This window comes from Podarcis filfolensis (assembly GCF_964270895.1).
Source record: "Podarcis filfolensis genome assembly, chromosome: Z".
Lineage (NCBI taxonomy): Eukaryota > Metazoa > Chordata > Lepidosauria > Squamata > Lacertidae > Podarcis > Podarcis filfolensis.
In genome coordinates this window covers 47,043,185-47,069,517 of record NC_139617.1, presented here as the reverse complement: position 1 = coordinate 47,069,517, position 26,333 = coordinate 47,043,185, and the positions used below count along the sequence as shown (strand labels likewise).

Below are 26,333 nucleotides of genomic sequence, written 5' to 3'. Positions count from 1 at the left end.
TCATACTTTCAGGACCAATCCACAAACTGAAACGCAGTCCTCCTTTGAAATTCTCACTTCTCAGAATTTTGCAATAAATTTTCCCAGCTGAGTAATGTGTAGAAAATATGTATACTAGGATAAAGCGTGCTTTTTAAAAATGCATATGTGTGTGAAAATAACTTTTAAAATGTGTTTTATATTAGGTATTTTTTTTGTTTTCTTTTGCCTCAGGAATGTGTACAAAGATTACCGGCAGCTGGAGCTGGCCTGTGAGACCCAGGAGGAGGTGGATAGCTGGAAGGCCTCCTTCTTGCGCGCAGGAGTTTACCCGGAGCGTGTTGGGGTGAGTTGATCCACAGCAGCGACAGAAGGGTAAAGGAGTGTGGGGGTAAAGCATCTTAGAGCAAACCATGCCTACAAAGGACACCACCCTCCCTGGTAGGGGCAGCCATGTTTGTTTGTTCATATGATCTACTCTGTTCATGTACAAAGCAAAGAGAGATTGAGTGATGAATGTGGGAAGCCAAACTTTTCCCCCAGGTTCTCACACACAGTCCATTGCCTCAGTTCCCAGATTTGAGGTCAGCCAAAGGTAGCATTACCTGTAGCAGTGGAACCCTGCGTGTCCTTCTTGTTGTGCCTTCAATTTCTGCTCATCTCAAGATCTCCCTGAACATTTTGATTGGGACACAATAGCACGTACCCAATACAGTGGAACCTCAGAAGCCGAATGCCAAGTGATAGTTCCAGTTTTCGAACGATTTTTGGAAGCCAAATGTCCCGCGCAGCTTCCGATTGGCTGCAGGACGCTCCTGCAGCCAATCGGAAGCCGCGCCTTGGAAGTTGAACATTTTGGAAGTCGAACAGACTTCTGGAATGGATTCCGTTCGACTTACAAGGTACGTCTGTATTTAGATTGCTCTTGGGGCCCAGTATCACCACCATGGGTCTGCCACTTGGGGGATTTCTGACATGCTGTGCTCAATGCCCTCTTTGACATGCCAAGCGCCACCACCTCTGATGCGTCCTTCCCTGTCCTTCCCATTGAGTTTTTCACCAGAGATAACCGTGCCCTGCTGGTTCTCTCCCACCTGGCTTCCTTTATGTCCACTATATCAATGCTGGCTTCTAAGGCCATCTTGGCTCGGAGGCTTCTAGCAGTAGCAAGCAAACACTTGAATACAGTCTCTCTCTTCACGTGTCTTTGACACTTGCCTTTTGAGCTGCGGAGCAGTGGCCTCTCTGAATTGCTGCCGTGTCCCCTTGCACATATAATGCCTTGCTTTGCACACACCCCATTTAAATTTTCCTCAGTTTCATCATCTTCATCTCAGGGAGAAAATTTGTTCTGAACTGGACCCTACTCGGCTCCCTTCAGCTCCCCCCACAATCGGTTTTATAGCTACTCTGCCACCTTTTTCATTTCAAGCGCCAATGGTCTGGTTCCAACCTGGTTCAAGTGGAGCCTGTGCCTTTTGTTTTTTTTTAAATGAATATTTATTAAATTTTCCAATTTTATATAAAGACAAAAAGAAAAAGAAAAAGAAAAATATTAAAAATAATTCAGTTTCAATAACAATTTTCAGTCACATGTTTCTTTGACTTCCTCATACCTCCCCTTCTTGTTCTCTAGTTCAATTTGTTAATTCAGCAAATCCTAATCTCTTAACATTCCTTTTAGAATATCACCTTATTTTCCACTTATCTTTTTTAAATTTAGTAACAAAAACAATTATAATCCCCATTATCTTTATCATAACAGCTGGAGACCACCAAAGTTCAAACCAACATCTTTTCAAAGTTCATTAATTTTATAATATTTCTGTAGATATTCCTTAAATTTCTTCCAATCTTCTTCTGCTGACTTTTCTCCCTGGTCGCGGATTCTGCCGGTCATTTCTGCCAGTCCCATACAGTCAATCAACTTCATCTGCCATTCTTCCAGAGTGGGTAAATCTTGAGTCTTCCAGTGCTTTGCTATAAGTATTCTTGCTGCCGTTGTAGCATACATAAAAAAGATTCTGTCCTGAGCCTGTGCCTTTTGTACAGGCCTAGCTCGCTCCAAAATGTTCCCCATTGCCTCACAAATCCAGAGCCCTCTTCCTGACACCATCGTCTCTTCCACACATTGAGGCCACGAAGCTGTGCCTCTCCAGCTGTCCCTGCCCATAGAAGCCAAGGCATTGGAGGTCCTGGCTTACAGCTTCTTACCTAGCAACCTAAATTTCGCTCCTGGAACCTGATGACTGCGTTTTCCCATGTCAGTGGTGTCAATGTGCCCCACAACCACTGATTCCTCCCCTGCACTATCAACCAGGTGATGAGCAACACCAACAACCTTCACACCAGGCAGGCAGGCAGGCAGGCAATTTCCTCTGTGGTCTGCTTGTCCATCCTGCACCAAACAATCTATGTTTTTAACTATTGAATCAGCTGCTGCCAGGATCCCTCCACCCCCTAGAGAGCTTTCCTTGACACAAAAGAATAGCTCTTCTTCCTCCAAGGAAATGGTCCATTCAAAAGAAACGTTCCCATCTGCCTCAGAGCGACACTCTCCTTCCTCAAGCCCCCCCCCCTCCCCTGACAGCAGAGGCGCTATCTTCGGGAGAGTGGGGTGCGTTTATAACATCCCTGAAGACTTCACCCACCAGCCTCTCTGCCTCTTTTAGCTTTTCCACGTCTGCCTGTCGCTTCCTGCTGAAAATCCTGTGCCTTTTTATGCCACAAATGTTCTGATTTATCTTTTCATTCCTCTTTTTTGTGCTGAAGTGCAACCGTACCTGCTCAGGTGGCAATACTGCAGCAAGACAAGGGACACATTGCAGGAACGCAGAATGATGTGTGGGCGTGTGGTGATCTAGCACTAATACACCATTATTGTGTCAGTGGCATGCTGGTCACACAAAAAATCTACTAGTCTGGAAGAGCCCTAAGCAAAGCAAGAGAGGAGAAAGGTTCTGCTCCCCTCAATTGAGAAGGAATGCATGGGGGGTGGGGATGTTAAAATAGGACGCCCAGCCCTGCTTTATACGCAGGTGGGGTAGAGATGTGAACAGCAAACATGGCAGCTGACATTATGTTTTGTTTGGTTCTAATGGTTCTGTTATTTTTATGGTTTGGTTGGTTACTTTTATTTTGTATTTTGTAGCCTGCACTGCTATCTTGAATTGGGTTGGGTTACAATGATTTCAAAAACGGATAAATAAAATATACTTTTGTGATTACTCACAAGGTAGTTTATGTTTGCCTGAATGCTCTAGCAGTGACCAATACAGGAAGAACAGCAGCCACTGCTTAGAACTAATGTCAGTGAATGCGAATGTTAGGGTAGTAGAAGTACTTCACTTCCAGATTTCCATATATTTATAAAGTATTTTAATTAATGTAAAATCAAGGAAGGAAGGAAGAAGGAAGAAGGACAGCACAATCAAAGTTTTAAATTTAGGAGCAAAACAGAGCTTGTATTTTCTAAATAAGTAAAGAGCATATAATTTAGAGGGGGAAAATAAAAGCAGCAAAAAACACAAAGCATCAGTCCAAATGTTGGAGCCAGAGCGCATTCCCACCATCTAGATTTCTTTCAAATATCATTGTTATTCGTTGTTCCATTAGGATTTTTAATTTAAAAAGTGGAATACAACTAAAATACGTTTGGTGCTGACTGTCCTTGGAGACAGGCCTTCATTAAAAAAAAGAGGCAGAATGTAATCTTGTGTCACTCTGCTTTCGTATATACAGATCATTTATCTTCTGATAAGGGACCATCTTTCCTTAGAATTAACAACTTCCTGGGCAGCTGGATCTCACAGATGAATTGTTTCGACAGTATTCCTTTTCAAGGTCTCTTTACTTATCTGAGATTCCCTATCATATTAGAGAAGAAGCAGATGTATTTCAAAACAAACTCGTGCCTCTTTAAGACATGAAACAAAAAGGGGGAAATGTAAATGGCGTAACTATGAGGGGCTCTTGACTGGCTTCAAACCAGGTGTGGGGAACCTCTCCCTCCCCCCATGTTGCTGAATTACAGCTCCCATTATCCTAGCAAGCATGGCCAGTGACCAATGGCTTTCAACTGATGTGAGGTCTTGTGTTTTGTATAATGGTGAGTCACAAACTCATGCTGCAAAGAAGGAGGTTCGAAACTGACAGGATTACTTAGGTGGTGTGTCTTGTGGTGTGGGTTGTTGTTTTCATTAGAACCTGTAACAGTGGCCAAAATTCTCACTATTAAGATTCCTTGGCTTGTTGGCAGAGTGAGGTTCTCCCCACATCCACCCACAGGAGTTTTTATTTTCATTTTTTATCAATGGATCACCAGTGAAGTCCAATCATAACTTTGTCCACAGGCCCTTCCCTGCATTCCAGGCACCACCAACACCATTCCCTGTCACAAGGCTGCTTATCTCTCGTCCCCGTTGGCCCTTGAAATCACCACTTGGAGCAAGACAGCGTTTCTCCATAGGAGGGGAATTGAGGACAGGACCATGAGGGGGATGGGTGGGTGAGGAGAAGCAGCTCCCACTCCAACAAGACGTTTTAAAGGACAACATGTAGTGTCTGGAGAAGAGGTGGCAGCCCTCTTCGTCCCCATCTCTTCTAAGATATCCCATTTATTGTACCACTCACAGCCCCCATTCCCTGCTTTGCCCACTCATTATTCGCCACTTCCTCTTCCTTCTCACAGGCTCCACACACACACCATGTCCTCCATGCACGGAGCAGATACTTGGTCTACATTGGATCACAACCCACCAGGCCGCCATATTGTATGACTCGCTAAGTGACTGTGGTGCCACCTTGTTGGTGATACAGTGGAATGATTCTGGCTCTGAGTCCGTCATATGCTGTGTTGTCCTTCTAAACTCTTTAAAACCCATTCTGCCCTTGTCGTGCTTTACCCCATTTTAATCAACGTGCTTCCCCTCCTTCGCTTTGCATTCCCTAATCCTTTGATATATTTTGTGGATGGGCTCTCCATGGGCCCTGCTTCCTTGTCCAATTTTCTTAAACTAGTTCCAATGTAAGTTCTGGGGGCACAAACCCTTGTCACTACTGGTAAGTAATTTTCTCTAGGAATCTATACTTATTGAGCCAGTTTTACTTTTTTATTTTTATTTTTATTCTGTTGCTTTGCAGATATTCCGTTCCAGTCAATTTTATTTGGTTAACTATCTGCCTTATCTTTGAGTTCCTTTAAACATACATTTTTTGGTGAGGTTTGCCATATTTTCAAGGCCATACTACTAGATACACCAGATGTGCACCAGATGATGCAAAGTAAAATACATGGATTAAAAAAAAAGTCACATTTTTTTTCTTGTTTTTGTTTTCCCTTTTTGCTTTTTGTGCTCAAATGGCCCTCCAGGACAAAGACAAAGTAAGTGACGGCCCACCTTTGCCTGCTCTGCCCTATAGTGGGAATCACATCATCTATTTCTGAATTGCTCTTTTTGAATTTATTTTTTTTATTTTTTATTTTTACTTTCTTTTTAAAAAACCCCAAAACACCCTTCTGTCTCCATGTCCCAAAAGACATGCATTCCTCCCTTCCTCCTCTCTGCACTTCCTGCCACATTTGCCTGTTTAATTTCTTTCCATTCTTCTTGCTTCTGTTTTCCTTTTACTCGTCTTGAGTGTCCTTGTCTTTGGAATTTGATTGCCCAATTTCTGAGTTGCATCCAAATGAGCCTTTGCCCCATCTTGGGTTCTTGTTTTCAGAGTCTCTCCGCTTCCTCACTGTCCTGATTTCCAATCCCCTTCATCTTCCGTTTCCAAAACCGCAGTGATGCTTTCATCAACCATTTGTGACAAAACCACAAAGGAAGAAAGTTGGGTTGGGGGTGGAGAAAGAGACCTGAGCTGAAAGAACCTTCCTCTGTGAGAGACCGTTGCCACCCCCAAAAAATCTGTCTTCACTTGATGCCCCGGTGTTCTAGGGAAGAAAATAAAATGAATGCTCTAAAGGAAAAAGTGGGCACCCTAAGAAACAAGCATTGTGCCACACAGCTGTTGGAAAAACACCCTGGGGGTGCCCCTTCTGCAGCCCCCAAACTCCGAGTGTCCTCCGGTATGTGCAGTTCTGGAAAAGGCATTTCCCTTCCTCTCCAGTGCGCTTCAGCGGCATATATCAAATGATATATGCACACTCATCTTCTAGCAAAACACAGCAAGAAGCATGATACATCATAGAGCTAATCTAAGTATTTATTTACTCACTATGTACAGAAAAAGGAGTCATGGTGTCCTCTCTCTCCAGCTCTGAGAGGGAAACAGAGGAACAAGTAAAAGCAAAAGTACAGTACAATAATACATACAACGGAAGAGATAAGACTGTCTTCTGTTCCCACACTCTTCCCAGACAGGCATGCGATTTACACCAATCTCACCTGCAGCATCGGAGGAGTGAAATACTAACATCCTCCCCCTTTTCAGGTAACCGATGCTGCATAGGCTAACACAGCAGTAAGTGTAGTAAACATGCAGTTGTCATACGCATAGTATACCCCTGTAGTACCTGTCCCACCTGTGGGACTACTCGCCACTGGACTGGCCTCGTGCCTGACCACCTTGCACTTCTGGGTACCTTCCTTCCATGGGACTAGAGCCCTAGATCTGTTCCTGTCGTGGGCTATAGTGGGGCGAAGAACCTGTGGTCTTTTAGATGTTGTTGGGATCCAGCTCCCATCCTCCTTGAGCATTGGCCATGCTGGCTGGGGCTGATGGGAACTGGAGTCCAACAACATCTGGAGAGCCACAGGTTCCTCTTCCCTGGATTAGACCCTACTTCATCATGTGCATAAAGTGTGTCCTCATCTGGCAGTTGTATACGGGTAAACTGCTGAACTAGAATTTGTCAGCAAACGTTGATTCCTGATTTGTTTAGGACTCAGTCAAGACCACTGACTTCTCTCCCAGTACAGATGTTTTAAATGAGCATTGCTGAAGATTGCATTATTGCCAATGACTGCTGCTGTGAGCTTCCCGTGGGCTTATCTTGTATATGTCTAGGCTTCGTATAGAAATGCCACAAAATTGTCTCTTCCCTTTCATGGCCTCTTGAGAATACTAATTTCAGTTTATCTAATCTAGCTATCTAACCATTTAACACTTTGGGCAAATTCACAGAAATTGGTGTAGGTGGCTTCTAATCTGTATAGTGTTTTATAGGCAAGGCGAGCCAACATAAAGCTCATTCATTTAACCAGAAAGCATCCTCTCATGCATCTATATGTAATAAAATAACTAAGGGGTATCGTATTGTAGGAGATTCTCCAAGCTCTCTCGCTCCTGCTTTGGGAAGGGGGCACCTGATTGGTCAAGCTCAGTAATTGTATCTAGCAGCTCAGCATCCTCCCCCCATCCCAAGGCTGGAATTGAGAAGAACCAGAGTGAGGATCCAAAATTTCTGGGGGGTGTGTGTGATTTGGATATATTGGGAAATTAGGTAAAAAAAAAAGAATGAGACCATCAGCTCTGAAGTGACAAGCCCCATGTCTTCTCATGGTGTTTCATCAGTTCCTCAGCCCTTCCCTTTTTTTGCCCCTGGAGGTGTGGCGTGTGTTTGCCTTGCTAAAGACACAACCTGTTTCTTCAACATCCTACATAGGCCAGTGAGTCAGAAGAGAATGGATCTGACAGCTTGATGCATTCCATGGACCCTCAGCTGGAGAGACAGGTGGAAACCATCAGGAACCTTGTAGACTCCTACATGGCCATTGTCAACAAGACCATCCGTGACCTCATGCCTAAGACCATCATGCACCTTATGATAAACAATGTATGTATCCCATCAAACAGTCTATGGGACTGCATGTAACCTAGGACAGTGGAGGCCCAGTGTGAGGTAACAGCTAGAATGGGAGACTAGGACTAGGAAGACTGGGCCGTTGGCATGCATATTGTATTAGGAAAAACAGTCTTCTATAAATTCTTCCTCAAAAGTGGGTCCAGCTGCATTCAATGGGGTTTACTTCCTGTTAAGTAATCTTAGAGTAGCAAAAATAGATGCTTAATATTAGACAAAGGGGCCTGAAATATCAGGGTAAAGGTAAAGGTAAAGGGACCCCTGACCATTAGGTTCAGTCGTGACCGACTCTGGGGTTGCGGCGCTCATCTTGCTTTATTGGCCAAGGGAGCTGGCGTACAGCTTCCGGGTCATGTGGCCAGCATGACTAAGCCGCTTCTGGCGAACCAGAGCAGCGCATGGAAACACCGTTTACCTTCCCGCCGGAGCGGTACCTATTTATCTACTTGCACTTTGACGTGCTTTCGAACTGCTAGGTTGAACTGCTAGGAATATCAGGGTAGGGCCTACCTAAAAAGTGGCCTAGGCAGATAGCAGTTTAAATGTTTATATTGCAGATCTACTCTGAATGGTGACTGCCTCTGTTTCCCCCTTTGGTAGACAAAGGACTTCATCCACTCGGAGCTGCTGGCAAACCTGTATTCCTGTGGAGACCAAAACACACTGATGGAAGAATCAGCCGAGCAAGCCCAGCGGCGTGACGAGATGCTGCGCATGTACCATGCCTTGAAGGAGGCACACCACATCATCGGGGACATCAACACCACCACCATCAGCACTCCCTTGCCTCCGCCGGTGGACGACTCCTGGCTGCAGGTGCAGAACATACCGTCCGGACGCAGGTACCCGAGGCTCAGGGGGGGCCCCTGCAGACCTTCCTGAGGCCTCTTTTAGCAACTTAGGTGGGCCCCACTGCTGGAATGGGAAGCTTGGGCACTGGAGCATTGCAGTTCAGCAAAGCAGCCGCATTTGTGCTCACAAAGCATCGCAGCGGTCGCTGGGACCTTGGTGCTCACCCAGCGCACAAAAGGCTTGTGGAGGATGGAGGTGGATGGCGGCCAGGGGCGCAAACTTGAATAAAATGGGGGGGAGGTAAGCCCCGCCCTGCACAATTGATCACAAGACATGCTGTACATACACGATTTGAATGGCAGTGTTCATCAATTTTGTGGGGCTCAGTCCTTCAAATATTTTATTGGGGCCCCCGAAGAGATCTCGGTCCCCGGGAGGAATTGCTATGCATGGTGTGTACACGATCCTCACACCTTTGCCTCAGGTAAACAAGTAGGCTGTGGTAGTGCTGCAAATCCTGTAAACACTACTGCAGGATTTGCACCTACTTGGCAAGGGAGACCATGAGGCAAAAGACATACCCACCAAAAGCATGGGCGCCTCCCTCCCTCACAATGCTGCCATCTCCCTTGAAAGTGGTTTTGTCTATAGCCTGAAGGGTTCTTTAAATGTGCCAGAGCGCCTTGTCATCCCGTGGGCCTGCCGCGGCAGTGAAACCCTCTCTCTGTTCAATAGGTCTCCCACATCCAGCCCTACACCCCAGAGGAGAGCTCCTGCAGTCCCCCCAGCCAGACCTGGATCGCGAGGCCCGGCTCCTGGACCACCGCCTGCTGGTGGTCCCACTCTGGGTGGTGCTCCTCCTGTGCCCTCTAGGCCTGGGGCCTCCCCTGATCCTTTTGGGCCTCCCCCTCAGGTTCCATCTCGGCCCAACCGTGCACCTCCCGGTGTCCCCAGGTAAGTCTGGCTGTGCAGTGGGTGGGCGGGAAGGGAAAAACAGGCTCTGGCCACCAGCTGCACTAGAACCTCATGAACCTCAGCCCACTTCCTAGGGAGTCAGGCCCACTGAACACAGCGAGGATTCCTCCAGAGTAAATATGGTTAGGGTTGTGCCATTAAGTGCTCAAGATAGTAACTGGATTCCCCAACTGCTGCTCATGAGAACCTGCTCATTCTTTGCATGCTGAGCTTCCCTTTGGGAGAAGATATTGGGATCTTTTATATCCTTTGGTGGATCTGAGGAAAAGGTGGTTTGGGAGGCAGCAGCACTGCCTGGAGTGGTGTGCTGGTGTTGAAGAAGATCTGTCATAATGGCTAGGTGCAAGGACCTCGTTAGGGAGAAAGCCTAGGACAGTTCTGGCTCCTATAGTAGGCCTCAAATCACCTTCTTCCACCATTTTTAAAACTTTGCTTAGAAAGAGGTTGCCCATCCTGGCAGCCAGGGAAATGTGGGCATGTTTATAAGGAAGCACGTTCCGAAATTTAGGAGAGGCCAAGTTCAGTACAAACAGGAACTACTTATGCAGATTTCATGTAAATCTGTCTCATGAGCCGCTGCCCCCTGACCTTTTGAGCGCCTGGGAGCGCAAGATGCAAGTGAGAGAATTCTAGAGAATTTCTTACTAAGCATTTTCTATCCTTTTCTGATGCAGGGATTTCAATCAGAGTAGGAAGTCACTTCAGTCTAGAGTCTTAGGGCTTTCTTGTGTGACACCACCCCACCTGTCCAGTGGTTCTTGCAAGAAAGAAAGTGTTATATTTTTGATTGGGGAGGAGAACTGTATTTCACCCCTTTTGTGATTAATTTCCAAGGTAGAGAGCCCCATAGAAACAGACCCCCACTCCAGCCAGAGCAACCAGGTCCTCCCTGGGGAAAACATGGTTCTGCCAACTTCTCTTTCTATAACATGAAGAAAATTTAGCCAGAATAAGATGTTGCACTTTGGACCTGGCATGCAGAAGTCTACAACTGAGAATGATAGCAAAACTTGTTTCCTATAGAACACCACCACGGACTTTTACGTGAAGATCAGTCCAAACGAGTTCAGTGGAGGTACTCCCAAGTAAATACGCATAATTCTATGCATGTTTACCAAGAACTTAGGCTGCAGTCCTGACCCACCTGCCTGGGAGTAAGCCCCATTGACTTCAATAAGACTTACTTCTGGGTAAATATGGTTGGGAGACTTGCACTGCTAAGTCATACAATGGGAGCATGACCTGTGGAATGCGGTGGGCCTTGATAACAAACAGACATGTAAAAGACCAGGCTGCTGCACGTGGTTTTGCGTGTCTGGAAATACTTCGTTTTGCAAATGATACAGAAACATTTGGGAAGAGTTTTGTTGCTGATATTTAACTGCTGATCTTGAGCAAAAGAAGGCTGTCTTTTATTTATTTGTTTGTTCATTGTTTGTTTGTTTGTTTGTTTGTTTGTTTAAATAGCAAGTAGCTGTCCAGAGCTGGTATTGGGGTTTTTTTTTACGTGTGAATAGGGAACTAGGTATAAATGCTTCATTTCAAATAGCTGAACTTGAGAAACTGCTGTGGGAAGATTGTCGATAAAGCTTTTGTTTCACTGTTGCTTCCTACTGAGAAAGGCTGCTCAGGTTGTCTTAAAGGAGTTGGCTGGGACTTGCCTTATCTTCTTAATTAGCAGAATTTCCTGGCAAAGCCCTTGACGTGAGTTGAAAACATGGATCAGAACTTTTCTGTCATTGAACATGAGGCTGTTTGATCACATTAACTTTTACTATGCTCCTGTTTTTTTTTGCACCCCTTGAACAGTGAGAAGACTTAAGTCATTAGCAATTCACCTGACCTACAAACTGAGCAATATTGGTTTAACAAATCTCAGGAGTTGCAGGTTGCTGAGAATACTCTGCTGGGGATTCCCCCATCACCCACCTCCTCAACTATACGTCCCAGGGCAGTTTCCTCGGAAGAAGGAATGGCTATTTAACCAGTTTAAGTCTGTGGTGCAGATACACTCTGCCATGAGGCAGAGTGAGGTGGATTCCTCAGGTGGCAGGTGCTGGGGAGTGTAGAGATGTTGGAGAGGAAAACTCCGTGTAGCCTGCCCTGGGCCCCTTAAGCCAGCTCCCTGCCCTTTGCTGTAGGAGATGCTGCCCCTTCACCAGTGGCGATGCAAGATTTAGCTGTGTTCGTTCTGCTTGATGATTCAGGCAGCCCACCAGGTTCCCTTTGCTGTACCTTCACATTATCGTTTGAAGTAAAGCACAAAACCTAGAAAATTATAATTTCCCCAATCCCAGCTCTGGGCTGTTCAGCTGTACCACTCTTACTTGTGTGGGCATACTTGTTACAGGATGGAGTCAGAGGTAAGTCCAGAGGGAAATCTCAGCTTTGCAGTGCCGAGAGGAAAACTCCACACTTTCTGCCTGCAGCTCTCATGCAGGCATCGCTCACCCAGAGGTTTGTGGGTGCCTGTGAGTGTGTCATAAAAAGAGCTGACACGTGCAGCTGCAGCATATCCTTAAGGACTTCGCTGTCTGTGACAATTTGCTGTGTAAGTTCGTGGATGCTGCTGTGCGTGAGAAGGCGCCCTTTCTGGGGAGGGCCTGTCTCTCATATGGGTATCTGATTGTAAGGGTTTATAGACTGGTCACTGCCTCCGACGGCCACTTGGGTACAGGACGGTGCTTGCTGATAATGACCTTGCCTGGCTGAGTGGGGCCTTGTTCCAACCAGATATTTGCTCTGCAAACACACCACAGATCTAGATTAGGATCAGGCATGGACGAGCCTGGAGAAGGTACAGGACACTGGTGTATGTGTTGGTTGCAATAATAATAATAATAATAATAATAATAATAATAATAATAATAATGAAAAAGCAACACTTTGGCATGCAAATGGTTAGTTATACCCACCGGCTTTCTAGATGCGCAGGGTCTTCTCCGCAGGCCCAGTTCCTTGTTTACAGCATCCTTTGGCCAGGGCCTGTTACCATGTGCTGCTGCTGCTGCTGTTTGTATTGTTGCCTGTTCTTGCTTCTCTCTCTCCTTGCTTCTCTCTGCCATTTTCTTCTTCCTTTTCCTTTTTTTTGAATTCAGTTATAATCTGCTTTACTTTCTGCTGCTTTACCTCTGTGTGCAGTTCTTCCTGTCTCCCCAACACATTTCTCCATTGCCATTCTCTCTCTCTCTCTCTCTCTCTCATCCTCATGGATTATATATTCTATATACAGGCAGGCTGAAATGAATGAGGTTTTGCTCTCTACTTCATCTCTGACTTTTATCTCCTACACAACGCCACATTTCCCCCTTGTAAATGTTTGGTTTCTGGGCCTAGGGGTACTGCCAGGCAGCAGCAAAGAATAGTGTAAGGAAAGTGTGTGTGTTTGCACACACCTGACTCCTAAGAACCACACCTCTGATCGCCTGTCCATCTGACAGCGAATGGGAGACATTGTGGCCCAGGCCATGTGATCCAGTCAGCTGGCTTCTGGGGTCCCTATTCCTTCCCTGCCCTGAAATGCTTCACCTTTTAATATCATCAGAAGCTGCTTTGTGGACACTTAGAGCATGGGTGTAGTGGGGGGGAGGGGCAGCTGCCCTCAAAAAATCAAGCAAATAAATAAAAATAACTAATTGCATTGCAGATAACATGCCCCCCCCCAAACATAAAGCCTGGCTATGCCCATGACTTAGAGCAGGCTTCCTCAACCTCGGCCCTCCAGCTGTTTTGGGACTACAACTCCCATGATCCCTAGCTAGCAGGACCATTGGTAAGGGGTGATGGGAATTGTAGTCTCAAAACATCTGGAGTGCCAAGGTTGACGAAGCCTGACTTAGAGGGGGGGGCATTTCCACAGTTGCACAGAAGTGGGTTTTGCCTGCATGTCTCTTCCTGAATCTCTGGCAAAATGTCTAGGGGCTGCCAGGACTGGGTGGGTCAAGGCAGTGGCGTAGCGTGGGGGGTGCAGGGGGGGCTGGCCGCACCGGGTGCAACATCTGGGGGGCGCGCGCTCGCACTCGCAGCTCTCTGCCCCCTGCTAAAATCCACGGGTTAGGGGGCGCAAATTACTTGCCTTGCCCCGGGTGCTGACAACCCACGCTACGCCACTGGGTCAAGGAAGGGGATGGGAGCTTGTTGTTTGCATTGTTCAGCTGAAACATGAAAGTGACCAGTCAGATCAGGTTGTATCCAGTGAAGTCCTACTCAGAGCAAGCCCATTTAAAACAGTGCACCTTAGCTAGTCCTGCCCATCAGTTTCAGTGGGTCTGTTTTGAGTAGGACCAATAATAATAATTATACCATATTAACTCGAATCTAATTCTTACCTTTTTTGGCCAAATTACGTTGTGAAAATTAAGGTGTGCATTAGATTCGATGGCACATTTACATTTGCCAGCAAATACTTTTTTTGCTTTCAGTGTTCTGAACATTGAGGTGCACATAAGATTTGATGGTGCATTAGACCTAAGTAAATACAGTAATTTTATTCTTTGTACCCCACCCATTTGGCTGGGTTGCCCCAACCAGTCTGGGCAGCTCCCAACAGAATATTAAAAACACAAGAAAACATCAAACATTAAAAACTTCTCTATACAGGACTGCCTTCAGATGTCTTCTAAAAGTCTGGAAGTTGTTTTTGTCTTTGACATCTGGAGGGAGGGTGTTCCACAGGGCGGGTGCCACTACCGAGAAGGCCCTCTTCCTGGTTCCCTGTAACTTTGCTTCTCGCAGTGAGGGAACTGCCAGAAGGCCCTTGGAGCTAGACTGAATGATGGAGTGGAAATGCTCCTTCAGGTATACTGGGTTGAGGCCATTTAGAGCTCTACAGGTCAGCACCAACACTCCGAATTGTGCCCGCAAATTACTGGGAGCAAGTGCAGATCATTTAGATGCTTTAGGATACATTTAGCCCCTATTGGATACAACCACTCAGGGGCGTTGCGGGGGATGCGATTCTCCCTAGGTGTCATTCCAGGGTGTATGACAAAATCCCCCTGAGTGGATCGGCGTGGTGGTGCTCGCACTCCCGGCGGATGGATTTCATTGTGAAAATCCACCCGTTGATAGCGCAAATACGCCCGGCGATCAGCCTGGCACCTTCTGGCGGGTGGCACCCCCAGGTGGTTTTATGCGATCAGCGGTCAGATTTTCACGATATTGGCGGGCGTATGAGTTTCGTGGCCAACCCTCCCTAAAAAGAGGTCACCCATTTTGGGGTACCCTAAAAACAGCTCAACAATTTTGGAGTGCCCTCTCTAAAAATTGCCATGTGGGGGGTGTGACAAAAAATTTTTTACACCAGGTACCACCTGACCTTGCTATGCCTCTGCAACCATTCATGTCTCAGAGAAAGATATATACGGTATGAAATTCTGGCAGCGTCCAGAAAAGTAGACCTGTTAGGCTGTTGCATTTTAAAGACAGTCTTATAATACATTAGAGACCTAACACAAACTTTTTCTGGACCAAAAGGGGACTCAAATGTCCACAAATGTTTATGCTACAGCATTATTTGCTAGTCTTTAAGGTGCCGAGGTGTTGATAATATTTGAGTGGCTCAGCTCAAATGATTTCCAAGTGTTTCCAGATTCTCTCTCCCTCTTTCTCTCCCCTCCCAACTCTTTTATTCCACCCCGTCGTTGGCCCAACTCCACTGGTCAACAGCCCCCAGATGGCAAGTCAGTCCTCCTTGCTCCATCTCTTGTATATAGAATAAGAGAGTTCACGTTGGCAGTTGGGCTTGAGTTTGCTGGCCACAAGTGAACAGACAACCATCTTCATTTGTTGCTGTTCTGTTTTCTTCTTCTTCTTTGTTTTTCTTCTTTTAACACAAATTTGGCCTTCCCACATTGCGCGGAGAATACTGAAGGGGGGCCCAGCATTTCAGCCTTTGAGCTACACACGTTTGAGTATGTGTGTGTGTGTGCACTTCATCAGTGGATGTCAAATATTTGTTTGCTTTCTTTGAAACGTGTGCATGAGAGAGAAAGCCTGTGCACTTGAGTGTAAAGCCTGCACCTTGTTTTCTGTGTGGAGTATTTTGGGGTAGATGAATATTTATACAAATGCCAGGTAGTAAAGGGTTAAGCACACGTAATAATTATTATTAAGGCTGCAACCTTAATAAACTTCTTAATAAACCTTAAGAAATGAATTCTAATAAGACCTAGGACTTTTGAATTGGTTACTTGTTGATTAAGTGCACATAAATTTACATATTGTTTCTGAAGCAAGAAACATCGCCTCTTTTTAATTTTAGATGATCCATAGTTGTAGCGGACATCATCTTAGAAGAGTTAGTCCTACAAGATAGAGAGAAAGGGGAGGCATATATTTTTAAAGATGGCATTTTCTGTTTGCTGTTTTTATAAGTGCTTGCATATGTTTAGAATTACTGGCTACCATATTAACTGGGGACAGATAGTAGGTTAAGGCTGCAATCCTATACCCACTTACCTGTGAGTGTGCACCAGTGAAATACTTCTAAGTAGATATGTGTAGAATTGCCTGTAAAGGTCTTTTTAACAAATTAATTTACAAGGTCTATGAGGAGGGCTGAGGTGCATATGTTTGCTTGTGTAGCCCTGAAGCTGTGGCCTTGTTGTTACCCAAGTGTAAGATGCTGTTGAATATAACCTTACACCTGACAACTGTTTGGTGCAGCGATGGGGGAACCTGCGACCTTGTTGCTGGACTGCAACTCCCATTAGCCTCAGCCAGCATGGCCAACAGCCAGGAATGATGGGAGTTGGAGTCCATATGCACCGGGGGGGGGGGGGAGGCTTCAAGCTAGCAACCTCTGGTTTAGTGAGATGGTCCAGTAATCTGAAGAGGGCAGCTTTGACAAGGGGAATTTTCACACAGTGTAATGAGAATAGTCCCTGTTTGGGCATGTGTGAGAGTAGTCTTAGTTCTGAATGTGTGAGAATGCAGCTTCTGCGTTTGATTGAGAAAGGAAGTCATTTGCGTTGTAAGTACCTTAAAACATCTTATGTGTGACTTGTGGGAGAAGGCTTATATTCTTCCTGAAGTGCATTGCTGCCAGACAGCTGTCTTCTGGGAAGTACCCCATCTGAGCAAGACAAGGGAATCAGTTTTCCTGCACTAGCAGGATACTGGGTGCAAACTTTACGGAAAAGAACAGTTGACCCTTCAGATGTTGATGGACTCCAGCTCCCCTCAGCCACAGCCAGTGATCAAGGTGATAGCAGTTAAAGTACAAAGATCTTCAGGAGGACACGGAAGGTGTACCTTTCAAATAAACATTCATACCAGTTCTGTCTGTGGATCTGCATTCACTCTTATTTGGAAAGACGTGCAGACTTCCAACCTGGATTGAGATTGGGAGTAACCAGTTTTGCCTGTTTCCAGGAGATGCCAGAGGGCTGATTGGCCGTCCTTTGTACCAATCCTGGAGTGTCTCTTTTCCACTTTAGCCAGCTGGCTGTGCTGAGTGCTGATTGGCTGACTCTTGTGGCACTTCCAAAGTCAGTCCGCGGCCACCTGAACAAGATTTCCACTTAAAAAACAAACAAATGCACTGCTTGGTTTTTAAGGCATGGAATAAACATTTTAACTGGACAAGTGAGTTAGGTACCTGGGGGGTGGGAACAGTGTGGATTTCTAAAAGCCTCCCTCAAATGTGGAGGGAGGGGCAGAACTATATGCTGGAGTCTGCTTGGCAAGGCCATCCAGCACATTTTGCTGCCTCTGGTGAAGAACCAGATGGCTCCCTCCCCCTCCCCATTTGCCCTCCGTGTATAAAAGTCAGTCAGGCTGCTAGTTAAGTCTTATTTATTATTTTTAATTCATAAAATTTATACAACCTTGATTGTAAAAAACAAGAAACAGATAAACCTCAGAGTAGTTTACAAACAGACTAAAACAATAAAACGGGGTAAACAAAAAAAATGACTCATTAAAACATTCAAAATATTATTTTACTTCATACCTTTTACACATCATGTACCCCAGCATGGGTTCCAGAGCAAGGCCCTCTGCTGCACCCAAGGGCACAGGCTCAGCTCTGTCCTCCAACACCTTCGGCACAGCCCTGCACGTGCACGCCCACCCCCAAGCATCTGCTGCCCAAGGCAGCTGCCTCATTTCATCTAGTGATAGGGCTGGCCCTGGCAGTGGAGGAGAGAATACCCTGCACCCACTTCTGGAGGCAGGTAAGTTTGTACACAACCTGCCAGTCCTTTTGTGTGCCACTGCCCTTAAAGTGCCAGCGGCTACATATCTGTGGGTGGCTGAAAATGTCGGCTCTTGCACAGGTGTGCATGGCTGCAGCTGTGTGAGTGTGCATGGGGTGCAAGTGTCATGGCGTGTGTTGTATGTGTCTGTTGTACATGCTGGTGCAGGCACAGTTTTGTACCTTGCAATGGAATTGTGGTATGCGAGGATGCAGACATCCTTGTGTGTGCGGTTGTGTGGGTGGGTGGGTGCAGCTGCAGATTTCCATCTTCCTTTCATTGTCCTTGCACATGTATGCAGTATTGGTCATTGTGCTTTTTCACAAGTATCTGTGTGCACGCACGTGTGCATGTGCACACGAGTGTGACTCATTTTCCAGACTTGCGTGGCCTCTTGCCTCAAATTGTCTGAACAGCCATGTTGCTCTCGTGTTGTCTTTCAGAATCACTATCAGTGACCCTTGAAGATTGGCAGCTACGGTACGTTCTTCACTCCCACTCACCCCTGCCTCCCTCAGCCTCTAGTGATGCATGACTCAGTGTTAGTCTTATCCCACCCAGCCATGCCTTCCCATTCCCCTGTCCTGCCACCTGCCTCTCCTAGGTAGTTCTTAGAGATATCCTGGTCTTCAGAAGCAGGCCCTGCAAATTCCTGCTCATTAGAGCGTTGTAGTGGAAATGTGCTGGGAATTTTTTTGCTGCCATTAATTTAAATTATGTGAAAAGAAAATAATTTCCCCACCGCCACCATCCCTAATAGTCCTTTTAAGTCCCATAGAATTGGACAGTTTCGAACATGATTTTGAGAGGGAGGGAGGAAGAGAATGAGTTTGTGAAGGCTGCACCATTATTAAAGGTCTTTTCTCCCCAAGCTTTCTTCCACAAACATTGGCCAGAGCAGACCACTGGCCCTTCCATCACAGGATCCTCTCCTCTGACTGGACTCAGGAGCAGAGGGAGGCCTCTCCCATCACCTTCTGCTACCCAAGGTCCTTCATCTGCTTAAAAAACTTGTGTTCCTCGTGCCCATCCCCATGTCTCGAGTTATGTCCCTAGCATTGCTTCCCTTCAGATTCAGCAGGAGAAATTAGGGCCTGGTGAGCTTTTTTTCATCCCGTACACTTCAATTGGGCTGGCACCAGAGCAAGACCAAGTCTCTTGGGGGCTTTCTCCACTCTCACTGACATCCGCTTGGGTCTCTGGGTAGGGTCTCCTTGCAAACCACGAAGACTTTCCAGCTCTCTTCCACTGGGTTTGAAATGAATCATTTAATAATTTCCCAACGCCATGCATATACACGGTTGCACAGTTGATCACCCATCAAGGTGGTGGCACCTGCACCTACACTAGAAAAGGCTTGCCCTGTTTAAGTTGTGCCAGGAACACAGTTGCTAAAGGCACAAGGCATCATCTGCTTTATTCCTGGAACCGTACACACTTCTCACAGCAAGCTGCTCCTGTTGGAAGAATGACTCTCTTCAGCAGGATATAGGAGATACCTCACATCCCTTCCTTCTGAGAGCTTAGCAACAGTGATTAAGTAACACAACATACTCAGCAACACCAGGGCATAGTATCTGCCTAACAAGCCTTAGGACATTGCATCAATGTTTTGCTTACTAACTTCCTGTTTGATTTACTTTTTTAAAAAATGAAAGCTAGTCCAGGAGGGAATGGACATGAAAGACCCCAAAAACATTCAAAATTCTATCCCAAAATGAACTTTAATTCATCTTTATTTTACCCGACAATTATGGGAACTACTTTCAGGTGTAGTCCAGAGGTTTGTGAACCAGTTCAGTGAACTTTGTTCTGCTGTACTAGTTCATTCCAAGCTCTGTGACTTAAGAAACATCCGAACCCCACCCCAAACCCCCACCACTGCCACACAGCACCCTCCTTGTGAAACACAGCAGCTTGCAATAAAAGTTGCTGGGTCTCAAACTTCCCACTGAATGTGCTTAAACTTAGCTCCTTTGGGGTTCTGGTTCCATATCCCTTGGTACTGTTTTATTTGGTGTGTTGTGACTCTCAAGCCTCACACACTGACACTCAGGGATGCAGAAATTTCATTTCCACACCCCTGCCATGGAACGTTGCTTTATTTGTTCCTTAACAAGGTGACCAAGTCTCAGTAAGTTCTTTGATCTATCTAGATATCTAATTTCAGTTTATCCCTCCCATTCTATAAGATGTTCAGGGTAATGTACATGGTTCCCTGCCTTTATCTTCACAAGATAAAGTTTGGTTGTGTGACAGCGACTGGCTCAGAAAGTTTTGTGGCTGAATGGGGATTTGAGCCCAAATCTCCCTAGTCTTAAGTGCGGCACTATAACCATTACACCCCTACTGCCTTGAGATGTAGTCAGCTTGTTTCACATTGAACCTGTAAATGTGAAAAGACTGTAGGAGCCAAGGAGCTAACTTGAACTTCGTGCTGTAAACTTTATTCCACCTTCTGATCCCTGCACCCATTTTTCTTCTTCATTGCAACAAGAGAGCCTTTCTAAGCCTTTCTTGCCTTCTCTGCTTCTATTTTCCTTTCTCTCTTCCAAAACTTTGCAGCAGCATATTTGTTGAACACCAGAGAAGGGCCTTGGCAAGCGTTATTTTCTTTGGGGTTTCCAGTTAAGGTAGGAAGAGAATTCACAGCAAAAGGTAGGGCAGCAAAAGAGATACTTTGGCAATGAGGAATTGAGTATTAATAGGGCCCGGTGGGCAGTAAAGAAACCCAATTGCAGATTCTGCAGCTGAGAAAGACAGGTTCTAAGAGTAACAGAGATAATAATAATGTGCATTACATAATTCTACTTAGATTCACAGGATTTATTTCACATTCAGTAATTCAGTTCCCCTCCCCTGCTTCGTGTGCATGTTTGCGTGTGCGTGCAAGAACAGTTACACAAGCAAAAGGGATTTTTCCCCCTTCATAAACATGAGGACCAAACAAATTGGTTTTGTGTTTTGAAGCATGATTATAAAAATGGTGTGGCCTGGGCCAGGTGACAGGTGCCTTTCTGGCACAGCAAACCAGTGTTCTGGTGGCTCATACAGCCTGTTCCACAGCAGTTATGAGAGAGAAGGGAAAAAGCCTTGGCTTTTGGTATATCCAAAGCAGGGACGATGGTTTCTTGCTCCCTAGCAAGCTCCAATTAGGAAGCCCCCTGTCCTGGGGGTTGTTTGTTGCCAGGGGAGCAGTGAAGCAGGAGCAATTTGGCAGTATAATAAATCACACTGAGCTAGAAAATCTGTCTTATTGTTATTTGTGACCTGAGAGGCTGACGTTGTGTACACACTATAGCTTTTAAGCATATTTGTAGTGCAGTCTTTCCCTTCCAGAATTCTGGGCACTGTAGTTTCAGTTCCCAGCAAACCATAACAAACTACAGCACCCAGAATTCTGGAAGGGAAAGACTGCATTATGAACGTGTTGTTAAGGAATAATGTGTGTGTGACCAAAAGTGAGTGCAGGGGTGGGCAAAGGCAGCAAGCTGTGGAATTGCAGTCACATGAAATAGGCAGAGATAGAAAACCTTTTGTACATACTTGTCTTTGTACATGAATGTAAAATCTTGAAAAATGTCCCATTGTGAGGAGTATCTCCTGTAAATTTAATCAATCAATCAATCATTTTTTATAGTCACAGACCTACTAAGACAGAATATACACAGAATAAAAGCCATGAGTATTAAAACATATACTTACTTAACATACAATTACAAAAGATAAAAGCATGAGATACAAATGGAAATTAGCATGAATCTTCTTATGAGACCTTTGAGCCTAGAACAGGAACTTGGCCACTAATTCTGTTGTTATTATTTTGTATCAGCCAAGAAATATTCCAGGTGCCATTCCTGTGTCCTTCTGGGATATTTACTCGCAAGGGGGCAAAGTAGTCTGTTGCAGAAGGGAGGCAGTTAAATCTGGCCTTGTTTCTATTCTATAGATGCAAGGCCTGTCTCTGGCCATTGACCAGTGGTTAACACTCACTATGGGATTCCAAAAAGGGGATGCAAAAAGTTTGAAAGAACACTCTCAACTGTTGAACTAAATTCCTGAATCCATATCAGAACGACATACAGCAGCTGAGACAAGATGTAAACCTTATATACTTTCACGGCAGCAGGGATAAATTGTGCTCCCTTACTATAGAAAAAAATGGAGTGCCACTTTATTATACTTTGAGCAGCTTCTACTGCCCATCTGTGTCGGGGTAGTCCAAGAAAGTGTGGAGGAAAACATAATGCCCCAAGTATCTAAACTTCTTGATTTGTGTCTATACGCCGACCACCTATTCTCCTCTTACTTATAAATCTGCATCTAGAAAAGACCATGATCTTTGTTGTGCTAAAATTAATTGTAGATGCATTATCCTTACGTAATACTAGAATGAATTTTCAAGGCCTGTTTTGGACAGAGGCGTAAGTACAGCATTGCCTGCCTTCAACGATAGTAAGACTTCGGCCCCTGCCCTTCTAAGTTTGATCAAGGCCATTGGTGTGGAGGAAGAGAGTGAGCGGAGAGCAGTGGCGTTCAGGTGGAGATGGTGATTTCTCCTTGGCACATCTCTGTATCATCCCCAGTGAACCTGTAGCTGTGGAGTGTGAGAGGTATACCATGCAGCTCAGGGGGACTGTAACTTGGTGTTCCATCATCACGGCAGTTTTGCAGTAACTGACTTGCTTCCAGAACATCATCTCTTTCCTGCTTCCTGTCAGCCCTCCTCAACAGGAGCTCAGGTCTTGCCAGGTTGTTTGGTTGCAGGAGCTGGTCTTTTTGAGGAGGCTTGGCTGTTGCCCGTTCATCCTTCTGGGACTCGCTGTTGGGAAACTTTGCCTGCCCAGAGCCTGGATTTTACAAAGAGCACCAAAGAAGTCACAAACAATCATTTCTCTTCCAGTTTTGAGAGAAGAGCTGCATTTGCAGCCTTCGTGCATTACAAAGTTCCTATGCAACTCCCTTGTAGGAAATGCTTTTGTGCATAGAGCATGACGTATTATGATCCTTCACACCTCTAAATAGCCACACAGTATACATGTTGGGAAGCTCTGCCTCCTCAAGGCAGTGCTGACTTTAGACCACTACAAAATGGAGCCTTGTTCTGGTTGGAGCTCATTAAGGGGGGGGGGGAATACAAATGTAGGTTTGAGAGAGGAAAATGGTAGACCAAAGCAAACTCTTCCATGGTAAAGGGCAAGCCCTGGTGACAGCTTCTGCTCACAGTGGTTTACATGCATGTAGGACTGTCACACAGATAATATAAATTCTCTGTTAAGTTATATTTATTGTGCAAGAGCCCACAGATATGTTTATCCTAGACTGGGCTATGGCCATGGAGATGGAGAGCCCCTCTCTGGGATACTCCCAATCTGTTCCCAGACACCCAACCTGATCAAGCCTCGTGACATCCATACACAATGGCAACCCCCACCCCCACAATCAGAAAGGTTATGTGGCAGACTTGTCTATAATACTGAGACTATCCAGTAACTTAAGGTAAGTTCCCGGAAAAGATTCAGCACTGGAAAAATGAGTGCTGCCAAGGTTTACAGCACCTAAAAATGGATGCACCAGGATATGAATTTGCTTTGCAAAAATTAGGCCACACTTCAGTCTTTTCTCAAGGCAGTTCACACAATAAAAATAAAACAAATATAACGAGATAGTAACAAAATTAAAAAGCATAAATTAAAACAGGCAGCAATAAAATAAAAAACAAGCTAACATCACATGGACATTGGCAGAGGCTGGCGCCTGCCTGTCTCATGCTGAAGCAGTTTGGGGTGACATAAACAAGGGTGAAGCCGTTACTAGAGCTGAAGGACATACCTAAGAGGTGCTTCACCTTCAGCATCCAGCAGCTCAAAACCAACTTCTGACCACACCAGTCTGACAGTATGAAGCAGCCCCTGGTTGTTGCTGGAGAGGTTCAAAAAGTCTGGGAGTTGTCAATTGGAGGGGGGTGGAGGGAGGCATGCTGCAACCTAATTTCTGACTAAATTTGTTCTAGGGTTATAAAGAAGTGTTTGAAAAAGCTGGACTCAGCTAGTGGTCAAGCTCAAAAAGGTGCCCTTTACTCTCAGAGCAGGGGGTGCCTGATCCAGACTGGCCGGCAACTTCTGAAACAGCACCTCCCAGAGGACACCACCCATTCTGTGTAACATTGCTCCTCACTCGCTTGGTATAGTAGCATCACAAAGGTTGTGCTGCATGCTTCTCAACACTCACCTGGGTACCAGGACCTCCTTTCTGGAAATTGGACTCTGGTTTCTAGAGATCCTTCAATGAGATTCTAAGTGAACACCAGTAATCCATGGGGATTTCATAGATCTGTGTCTAGGGTGGTTTCTTGTCTTCCTTTTTAAAGCAGCAACAGTGAAATTGATCCATTTTTAAAAGGCTTTGAATAACAACATTGCCCTCTCTGGTCTATGTGAAGGCCAAGGTCCTGGTCTGGATGAGGTGGAGAAGCATGTAGGGATTGTGACTGACCGCCATGGCTAACCTCTGTGTGTGTGTTCTCTTCTCGTCTTTCTTTCTCTCTTCTTCTCTCTGCTCTCACAGCCGGAAGGGCCCTGCCTCACCTACTCGACCCACCATAATCCGACCAGCTGAACCGTCCCTCTTAGATTTATAACCCGAGGCCTGTAGAAAGCTGGCAACAAGTTCTGTGCCCGGGGTTCTCCCCGCCCCAGCAACCCAACCCCTTGTTCCTCCCACAGGCACCTTCACTCCCCTCCTTCCCCCATGTCGTAAAATGCTCGTTAGTGATTGAGCTCTTCTTCGTCTTCTCTCGTGCATCCTGTATTGCTTTGTGAGCGTAGAGTAGTCCTAGTTCAGTGGCATGGGGAACTTGGAAGGACATAAGATCTTTGGAGCATTGTTTTTACAGGAGCATTGCTGTGCACCAAAACGGCAGTTGTGGACAACCTGCCTGGTCTGCGCATAGCGTCCTGCCTGCGATGGTTAGCTGTAGCATCTAGCTCTAATCTATAGCTACGTAACAATTTCCCCCCCTACTATAGTTAAGATGAAAATTCTGGAAGAGGATAACACATGAAGATAATGTTAACAAAAACGTTTTAACATTCTTGAACATTCTTGGTAACGTCTGGTATGTGGGTTTGAGAGTCAAAGTGCAAACTTTAGGGAACAGTTGACACAGCCTTCTCTCAAGCTGGGGACAGGAGGGCTTACTGAATAATGCCGTCTTGCAGACCAAGAATTCTCTCACTATCTCGAGGTGGAAGGAACCAACACAATGTGCTACCCTCTATTTTTTGAAGTAGCAAAGGAAGGTTAAGAGAGGCTGGTGTTTCCAGGCAGCTGGCTTGTATTACCACTTACAACTGACTTTCCACAAAGCAGGAGAGAGGTTGATAGCCTTCCTCTCCACAGAAATGGACTATCTAATATTTCCAGGAGTGGGCTGTGTGTTTTAGTGCAACTACCATTGCTTCAGACAAACAAACAAAAACACTACTCGTTTGATGTCATGACGATTCTGTTGATTCTTCCAACCTTCACTTCTTGCATGCTGATGGTACAAATATGTAATGTGGGGGGAAATGTGTGTAACTGCTAGTCTTGACATCCTCTTCTCTGGCTTCTTTATGTATATGTTGAGGGGTAAATATAGAAATATTTAAAGTGGGGTGGGGGAAAAGATCTGCAACATCCTGTCTTTTTGAAAGCCAGCTTTAGACATCCTCCTTGGAAATTTTCAGCCATCCCCACTTACAATTTTTGTTCCTTTTACCCCAGTGCCGTTACTTTTGATTTTCTGTTGAAGATCCTCGACGTCAACTTCTGATGTCCAATCCTTTCCATATTTTAACTGTTGTTTTACATTTTTGTCCCTCTCCCTCTCTCTCTCCCCCCTTGTTTTTTCTTTTGTGTTCTTGTCTCTCTTTCCTTGAATTCCAGCCGCCCTGGCAAAGCTAGTCCCTCCCGCCCGGAGAGTCCAAAACCACCATTTGACATGTAACCCTGCTCCCTTCTTGAGATCCATCCTTTATCTGCCTCTTAGCTGTTCTGTCCTGGAATGGTCCAACGCACATGTTAAAAACACAGCTTTGTTCTGTTGTAGCTTGTGGCTTGCACATATCAGATGTGACTCTAGTGAAACTGGCTTTTCTTCCTCCCAGTTGCTTTAAAGGAATTTAAACAAAAAAATGAGCTATATTGTAGTAATGAGAAACATATCTTTACTGTTATATAAATATCTATAAATATCTATAAATATAAAGATCTAAATATATATGGTGTCCAGATGTGTTAAGCCTTTAATGCTTCTGATGTTTGAGTTTAGCAAATACTTGAGTAAGGAGATTATATATAATATACACATGTGCACCCAACAAAATATAACCCACACCCAGAAGTCTGAGATTGTCAACTCCCTGCTGTACATGGTTGGGTTATTGTTGCCCCAAAATTGTGGTGAATCTTCGCAGTGCTGCTAGTATCTGTGATGCTGTCTGTGATCTGTCAACTCTTGTTTATTGGCTGAAAAATAAACTATTATTTCTGTATAACTGAGTACTCCATGTCTAGAATAAAACACTCTCTCAGTG

General features: G+C 45.3%; 1 protein-coding gene across 22 annotated transcripts in view; it reads left to right on the top strand.

The window, feature by feature from the left end:
* Positions 1–26,333, top strand: part of DNM1 (dynamin 1) — a 133,550-nt gene extending 107,217 nt beyond the window's left edge. For 7 of the 22 annotated variants that reach the window (XM_083597274.1, XM_083597271.1, XM_083597264.1 and 4 more), the window contains 5 exons: positions 214–325; positions 7,592–7,762; positions 8,390–8,631; positions 9,317–9,535; positions 24,322–26,333. In XM_083597274.1, the coding sequence (XP_083453400.1) occupies positions 214–325; positions 7,592–7,762; positions 8,390–8,631; positions 9,317–9,535; positions 24,322–24,394 (817 nt within the window). In that variant the 3' untranslated portion in view covers positions 24,395–26,333. Of the gene's footprint in view, positions 1–213; positions 326–7,591; positions 7,763–8,389; positions 8,632–9,316; positions 9,536–10,579; positions 10,642–18,197; positions 18,235–24,321 lie in introns of all 22 variants that reach the window. The other 15 variants (XM_083597265.1, XM_083597258.1, XM_083597272.1 and 12 more) reach the window with 9 other exon arrangements.